The sequence below is a fragment of the Rhinoderma darwinii genome, chromosome 1 (assembly GCF_050947455.1).
Source record: "Rhinoderma darwinii isolate aRhiDar2 chromosome 1, aRhiDar2.hap1, whole genome shotgun sequence".
NCBI classification, from domain to species: Eukaryota; Metazoa; Chordata; class Amphibia; order Anura; family Rhinodermatidae; genus Rhinoderma; species Rhinoderma darwinii.
In genome coordinates this window covers 592,911,943-592,920,414 of record NC_134687.1, presented here as the reverse complement: position 1 = coordinate 592,920,414, position 8,472 = coordinate 592,911,943, and the positions used below count along the sequence as shown (strand labels likewise).

General features: G+C 43.3%; 1 protein-coding gene across 15 annotated transcripts in view; it reads right to left on the bottom strand.

Annotated features, from left to right (window-relative positions):
* Positions 1-247: 247 nt before the first annotated feature.
* UBAP2 (ubiquitin associated protein 2) overlaps positions 248-8,472 on the bottom strand; it is a 71,859-nt gene continuing 63,634 nt past the window's right edge. For 11 of the 15 annotated variants that reach the window (XM_075840237.1, XM_075840340.1, XM_075840229.1 and 8 more), the window contains exons 22-28: positions 7,278-7,356; positions 6,091-6,305; positions 4,496-4,595; positions 4,299-4,421; positions 3,395-3,462; positions 3,110-3,301; positions 248-1,381 (exon numbers count right to left, since the gene is read on the bottom strand). In XM_075840237.1, the coding sequence (XP_075696352.1) occupies positions 1,286-1,381; positions 3,110-3,301; positions 3,395-3,462; positions 4,299-4,421; positions 4,496-4,595; positions 6,091-6,305; positions 7,278-7,356 (873 nt within the window). In that variant the 3' untranslated portion in view covers positions 248-1,285. The remainder of the gene's footprint in view (positions 1,382-3,109; positions 3,302-3,394; positions 3,463-4,298; positions 4,422-4,495; positions 4,596-6,090; positions 6,306-7,277; positions 7,357-8,472) is intronic. The other 4 variants (XM_075840285.1, XM_075840303.1, XM_075840349.1 and 1 more) reach the window with 1 other exon arrangement.

The window sequence follows — 8,472 nt, the reverse complement described above, 5'->3', positions numbered from 1 at the left end:
CAAGCATCTCAAATACCAGAATGCTGGTTGGGCCAATGACGAATTTCGAAGTGTTCAGATCTGTTGCCTAGCCAATGAGACATATAGTCACTATCTATTGGGTTGGTGTGGCCCATTTTGGTAACTTGATTTGCAAAGTATAAAGTGTTGTCAATTATTTGCAGCAGATCAGCTTCACCTGTCTTAACTACATGTGATTACCATCCCACCCTGTTGACTCACCTATGTAAGAACAGGAGGGTAGAGATGCAAGACACAGCATAGACTTTATTTAAGAAACTGATATACAGTCGAAATTTCTAATAACAAGTCCTCTAGACAGTAAACTCCAGTTCTGTTGTGACAGAAGGTTTTAAAAACATAGAAATGCTTTAGTTTTTTTTTTTTTCTTGCCGTTATCTGCAATCCTCCTCCTACCTTTGCTTCACGGTGTATTCTGGATATTATTTTATTTTGCAATCTGGGTTTTAAGAAAAATAAAATTCATCACATGAAGAGTAATATGGGCCCTAAGGGAGAAACGACGGGAAGATCAGAATGAAATAAACGTGGAGGGGGGCACAGTTGACGTCGCCTCTTCTTTAAAGAAACAATGTGCAAAGTTCATGCAGAGATCCCCACCAACATTAAACATAGAGAAACTGCAGAGGATGCGTAGGTTTTATTAAAATAAAAAAAAGTCATGATCGTGACGACGAACAGAACTGTATGGAGTCCACCATTCTAGAACATTCCGGTTCCAAATGTTTGCTTTTTTTAGTTGATGAGAGATGAATAATAAAAAATAAGAATTCGGATTGGGGGGGCGGGACGCAAATATGAGACAGAAGCTTAGCAATTCATCTTCTGTCAGAACAGTAACATTTATCAGACTTAAATAGGTGGGGCTTCAGTTTTTTTTTTTCTTTTAAAAATGGCACTTTTCTTACAAACCAATGAGCTTAAAACAAAAAAAATATATATATATTATATTATATATTTTTGCACAGATGTGGATGTTAATTTGAATGCCCCCTAAAAAGGAAGAGAAAAAAAAATGACTGCAAAATGCAGAAAACCACATTTAGGCTCTATTACATTTACAAATACATACATAAATATATTACATACACCAGCAAACCAAAAATAAAGCGGGTAAGTGTCGCACTACAGACGTGTTCGCGGACCACTCCCGCACAGGTATTTTGGCTGATCACAGTTTTCTTTACTGTAAAGTATTCAAATTAAAGGTGGGGTCCAGGAATGCGCAGTAGCATACTCTTCCTCTGGGCTGCCGTGTAACGCATCAGTTTGTCCAGTATGGGGAACTGGTGTAGGCAGTCTTGTTTGCCTGAGTCTTCTGCTGCATGGAGTTCGGTTGGCTGCGCTGGCCGGATCCACCCTGGTGGGGGAAAAAAATAAATGAATTAATGAGGATATAAGCAATAGATCAGTGTGTAACATCCTACATACACTATTTCAATTTTCTAGCCAAAGGAAAATCAGATTCCCACACTACATCTGCATTGACATTCATTGCAGGCTCAAGCAAAGTCAAGCTAAAGGCTTGGGATAACCTTTCTTTGCCATTTCTCCAGTCGAGGCCGTCTGATGGACCTCATTAGAGAAGTCTGCCCTGATCCTGGTATATGCAGTAGGCTATGGATGCTGATGCTCTGGTTAAAAATCACACAGATTGTAGTCAGCAATGTAAGGGCTGAGATCTGATGTAATTCTGTCCCAATTTCCTTGCAGGGAGGGAGAAATGTCCCCTCATAGGCAGCATGGCTAGCAGGTCAGTCATCTGCTGGGAGTGTTTTACAACCTGATGGTAATCGAAGGCTGGGTTCACACGACCTATTTTCAGGCGTAAACGAGGCGTATTATGCCTCGTTTTACGTCTGAAAATACGGCTCCAATACGTCGGCAAACATCTGCCCATTCATTTGAATGGGTTTGCCGACGTACTGTGCAGACAACCGGTTATTTACGGGTCGTCGTTTGACAGCTGTCAAACGACGACGCGTAAAAATACAGCCTCGTCAAAAGAAGTGCAGGACACTTCTTTCAGACGTAATTTGAGCCGTTCTTCATTGAACTCAATGAAGCACAGCTCAAAATTTACGGCTGTCAGAGAAGCCTCGCAAAATGCGAGGAGGAGCATTTACATCTGAAACGAGGCAGCTGTTTTCTCCTGAAAACAGTCTGTCATTTCAGCCGTAAAAACCTGCTACCGTGTGCACATACCCTCACGCACTAATTACGTCCGTAATTGACGGACGTATTTCGGCCGCAAGTCCCGGACCGAACACAGTGCAAGGAGCCGGGCTCCTAGCATCATACTTCTGTACGATGCTAGAAGTCCCTGCCACGCTGCAGGACAACTGTCCCGTACTGTAATCATGATTACACTACGGGACAGTTGTCCTGCAGCGAGGCAGGGACTCCTAGCATCGTACATAAGTATAGTGCTAGGAGCCCGGCTCCTTGCACGGTGTCCGGTCCGGGACTTGCGGCCGAAATACGTCAGTCAATTACGGACGTAATTAGTGTGTGTGCACATACCCTAACAGTTAGGCCTTGTTCACACAGCGTTTATTTGCCGCATTTTACACTCCGAAAAACGCATGCTTTAAGCTTCCAATTGACATCAATGGAAAAACGCATCGCAGTGCATAAGACGCGTTTTTTATATGCGCGTGTTTAAAAACGCATCGTGTAAAAAAAGCAGAATCAGGTCAATACTTGGCGTGTGAAACGCACCTAATCCCCATAGTCAATGGGAGTCCTAATTATACGCCGAAAAAGAATCAAAAAGCCTGTACTTTAAAAAGCACTTTGTGGAAACGCTAGTGCTTTTTAGGGGTTTACAAGCCTTCTTTTTGAGCGCCGAGTGAACAAGGCCTTATGCCTAAGCACCCAAATCTGGCTACAAAGCTACACAATCTGTGTGAACTCTATGGAAACCTGTTGTGATTGTAGCTTCCTCTACCCACATTTACAGTGAAATTTCTTCAGGATAGAGGAAAAAGAGCGAAAAGCGGCACGGTGCTCAGCAAGCACCAGAGCGTACTGATCAGTTTCTTGAATGGTACCACGGAATCTGATAAATGATGCAAAGACTTTTCACCTGTCCATCCGGCTGGAGATGGTGATGTAGCAGCTGAGAGTGAGGCTGTTGATGAGCAGGTAGAATATGCAGGAAAGGCGCTGGTGCGTAACCTGCAGCAGCCCCAGGGTTTAAGGGCCCAGTTGATCCAAGAGCAGAAGGGAGACTGAAGGGAGGTGGTGTGGCTGCGTGGAATCCCTGCTTGTCAAATGCCTGCCAAAACACAATTGTATAGTGGCATCAGTCATACGTTGTGAACCTGCGAGTGTGGTCAATCGTCTCAATATATTAAGAAGAGACACGCACCTGAGTCTTGTTATAGACTGACCCGCTGATATCAGGCACTCCGGTGTTACTTGAGCTCACGGACACACCTGCATCAGAGAAACATGGTTAATGCAAAAGTGTATAAGGTCTCAATCCTAATAGCGCTCGAATAACTATATTGTGGGCTGCAGATACATCAGCATTTTAATGTGCGTTAGGGACGTTCATCATGTTAAATTAACTGGCTGAACGTCTAATCCTTGATACAATATGACAACACAATGATTCCCAGGATGCAGAGGCACTGATTTGAGATTTCTTTTATTTCAAAATCTCCAACACAGTTCTTCAAAAACGTAATTAGAAAGGGTATTTTTGACAATAGACATCGATGGCATATTTCTAGGATTTGCCATCAATGTCTGATCAATCAACAATATGACCTCAGAGACCCCACCAAATGTTTTGAACGAAGGGGCCGCAGTGCTGAGTAAAACACAGTGGCCCATTTAGCTTCCGTCTGACACATGGTTTCCAAGGACAGGTCCCCAACACTAATCTTTTGCCACTTCCCAATGAGATGTTCGAGGATAAACTACAAAAGAAAAGGTCAAAAAAATGCATATGTTCACAGAGCAAACTTGCTGCGTAAAAATCTGCAACAAACCCACAGTAAAATCCATTCCATACTCTTTTTGACACCGATTTGACTTTGTATTTTAGCCTTTGTAATGCCGAAGGTAAAGCCTCAGCAAAATCAGACACCTTTCTGAAGGCGCAAAACGTGTAGTGAGCAGTAAAATCACAACAGATTTTTTTCTGCAATGCATAAATGGGGTTTTGAAAACCCTACTACCTTGCATCACACTGTAATCTGTTGCGGATTTTTGCCTGTCCTGTTTAAATACAGTCTTAAAACTTGCCTACTACAGCAATTACTAACCTTTGCCTGGACCAGCACCTGCGGACTTGCTTTGTGCTTGCACTGACCCACTGTAACCTCCTTTTCCGTAATCGCCGGCCGTCGTTCCCTGGGTCAGGTCATCATAACCTGTAGGAAAATGGACTAATCACATACACATGATGTGAACTGATCAGTAAGAAACACAAGCTTAGGCTGGATGACTGATGGATCGTTACCTGCACTGTAGCTGTGCTGGCCATACCCTCCGGCCTGTTGAAAAGGCGTGGACGCTGTGTTTAGATTAACGCCATGTTGCTTGGCTGATGCAGGAGGTACCTAAGCAAGGGAAATTGACAAATGCCCCACTTGTTTTTATTTTTTTAGTAGTGATTGTTTTCTCCTTACCCCAGTCTTAACCCCTTAGTGACCAGCCCATTTTAGGCCTTAATGACCAAGCTATTTTATTCGTTTTTCTATAGTCGCATTCAAAGAGCTATAACGTTTTTATTTTTTCGTCTACATAGCTGTATGAGGACTTGTTTTTTGCGGGATTAGTTGTGCTTTTTAATAGCACCATTTTTGGGTACATATAATTTTTATATTAACTTTTATTAACCTTTTTGGGGGGGATTATTAAAAAAAACTGAAATTCCGCCATTGTTCTATGCGTTTTTAAATTGACGCCGTTCACTGTGCGACGTAATTAACATGTGACCTTTATTCTATGGGTCGGTACGATTACGGCGATACCACATATGTAGAGGTTTTTTAATGTTTTACGACTTTTGCACAATAAAAACACTTTTGAACTAAAATTATTTGTTTTTGCATCGTCGCTTTCCAAGAGCCGTAATTTTTTTATTTTTCCATCAATGTAGTGATTTTTTTGGGCTTGTTTTCTGCGGGACAAGACGTAGTTTTGAATGGTACTGTTTTGGGGTACATGGGACTTATTGATTCATTTTTATTATGACTTTTTTGGGGGGCAATGGAAAAAAATTGCAATTTCGCCATAGTTTTTTGCGTATTTTTCTTATGGTGTTCACTTTGCGGTTTAAATTACATATTAACTTTATTAATGGAGTCATTACGGTCGCGGCGATACCACATGTGTACTTTTTCTTTTTTTTTTACACTTTTACTAAATAAAACCACTTTTTATGGAAAAAAATGGATTTTTTTACTGTAATTTTTATTAATAATCTTTATTTCACTTTGAGGACTTATTTTATTAGTCCCACTAGGGGACTTTACTGTGCGATGTTCCGATCGCTGCTATAATGCTCTGGTATACTTCGTATACCAGAGCATTATTGCCTGTCAGTGTAAATCTGACAGGCAATCTGTTAGGACGTGCCTCCGGCGCGTCCTAACAGGCATATGTCCAGGGCAGACCTGGGGGCTTTTATCAGTCCCCCGGCTGCCATGACACCCCATCGGAGACCCGCGATTGCATTCGCGGGCCGCCGATGGGTGACAGAGGGAGCGCACTCCCTCTGTAAACAAAGTTAAATGCCGCGGTCGCTATTGACGGCGGCATTTAACGGGTTAAACGGCCGCTATCGAAGTAAACTTGGATCGCGGGCGTTGGAGCAGGAGCTCAGCTGTCATCAGACAGCAGAGCCCCGGCTCCTGCCTGTACGGGAGACCCGTGCAGGACTTAGACTAGGCTGACGTGAAAAGGCGTCAGCCTAGCCTAAAGCCCATTAGTGAATCACGTAAAAAGGCGTATTAGTGGTCACTAAGGGGTTAATAGGAGGTGCCTTATATCCACAACTTATGCTCTATGCTCAATGTACATAAAGATGTGTGTACCTATTAGCATACTTACAAACATGGTGGGGCCATACTGGAAAGCACTTGGCACTCCTGGTACTCCAGCATAATAAGGTAATCCTGTGTAGCTGTAGCCAGGTGGGAGCGCGGGGTTTAGGAATGGCTGCTGAGCCGTGTGGTGTGTTTGCGTCTGATTTTGCTGAGGTTGAGCCAACGTTGTGGCGGGTGCCGGAGAAGCGGAGTCACCACGTCCAAACTTTGCTACATCACCTGCATTGCAAAAAAAAAGGCGGATATATAGTTAGCCCACAAACAAAAAGGTGTGTTCATCCTATACATAGTCCTCATGCATGTGCAGAATGCGACAGCTACAATTCTAGGGTGTATGAAGCCAGCCATAAACACAACGGTATGACCAGGATCCGATGAAGTTTCTGATATTTAAATACTATAGGCTGAATTATCAGACCACCTATGGCTAATTTAGAAAGGACTTGCCCACAGAAAAACCTTTAAGCATAGTAGGGAAATTTGGAAGAAAAGTGGATACATGTTGCTACGTTGTAGTGCAGGTAAATGATACAAATAGTTGGTAACGGGAGAATGTTATATAAGTACAGGGATCTACCGCTTACCATGAGCTGGCAGTGGTAGCTGGTGTTTCCGGCAAGAAATTATCAGTCTGGGCTCTAAGCACCAGGCTAGCTTTATATTACAACACTGAGCCACAGCCTTTCTAAAGTCATCGCTAATGGAATGGAGGTCAGACGTTAGGTATTTTATGATCATCATATCTATTAACTCTTTCACTGACCACACACACACTTAAAAAGGGCAATCCCTAGGTATTGGAGACTTTATTATATATGAAACCCGGATATGAATTGCTGGGATTTTCTTTCCCTATTGATAGTCTGACAATATTTCTCGGAGACATCTCAGGGGTGTACTTGGCATACGAGAGCCCTAATGGACGAGCATTTAAAATTCTATCATCAAGTCCTGGCTGACCAAAGCAAAACAGAAGGAACCTCAGCGGATCGGATTGTATGAAACATCTTCAGTGCCAGGACATAACCGATGTATACTTGGTGGCAAAAGGATTTGTGTTGAGTGGCTGCCTGTTAAAGTAAAAAATAATGCCCTATGCGGATAGCAGAATCCACTAATATACACAGCTGGAGAGAGCGGGAATAGTAAGCACAACAGATTATTCTATATCTAGACATGCTGTCAACCAACCTGAGTATGGGTTGCTTGCAAGCCCTCCGTCTCTACCAGTAAGCGTTGCTGGGGCAGGGAATGTGATTCCGTAGTAGTCCTATGGAAAATAAAGCAGATTACCCTTAGCACCATCAAAGAAGTTGAGTGCACTTAAAGGGGTATCCCATCAAGACAACTGCTAGGAAACACAATACACTATATAGTGTTGTATTATATGCTCATGGAAAACATACTTCATGCTCATGCCAAACATATACTACATGCCCAAGTCCTTCAGAACAAGAGTTGTTTTTCCCTGCAACTCCCTAAACCGGCTTACAGAAGGGGGTCGCAGGATATCTAGATTTCTTAAGAGAACATATGGACAAGAGTTGGCCTAAGTAGACAAAATCTCAGTCTTATAGGCTGTGGAGTCGGTAAGCCAAATACCCCACCTAATCTATTTTTCCACTGTCTAACTCAGACTCCAGCTCAGACTTCTTTATAAAAGGATCCTGTATAATAATCCTGGTTGGCTACTCGCTGTGTACAAATATATGTGTGGTTGGTAATGCTGTAAAACGGTGTGCACTCAAATAGCTTTAGAAACGCTGTATAAATTTACAATATGTCCTGTAAATCAGCCTGAATGCGAATAAAATAAACATTTAATACATCTGCTATATTCAAGTACTTGCCTTAACACGGACTTCCTGTTCTCTCTAGCAGCTCTGAGAAAACTGCAGGCACGCCCAGCAGGGTCAACTTAACCATAGGGCAAACTGTGCATTTGCACTGGCCCCCAGGCACCATCTTTAACTGCGTTTGTGTATTATGGAGGCGGATAGTTTAAAACTTGTTTGGGGCAAACACCCAGAGACAGGGGAGAGCGGAACGGTTGTGAATCTTCCCGTGTATGGGTCTCAATAGCCCTTGCGTCCTTCACCTTTATTGGTGGTCTGTCTTCCTCCCCTCCTGTGTTGGTCTGGCCGTTCTCCCTCGTGTGGTTCTGTTCAGCGGCGTGCAGCTTGCTGCAGCACCACTGAACACTCTGCAGGGTTCCTGGTTGTCAGGGAGATGGAGTTACAAAGGCGGCCAGACTAGGAGGGAGAAGCAGTGCAGCATCAACTCGTTCTGAGCCCAGCAGTGACATGGAGTAGTGGTGCCACGACAGCGGAGGTGATTGGTTGGGTGCGGCGGAGGAAAGGGATATAGGATCAGGGAGGAGGGTTAC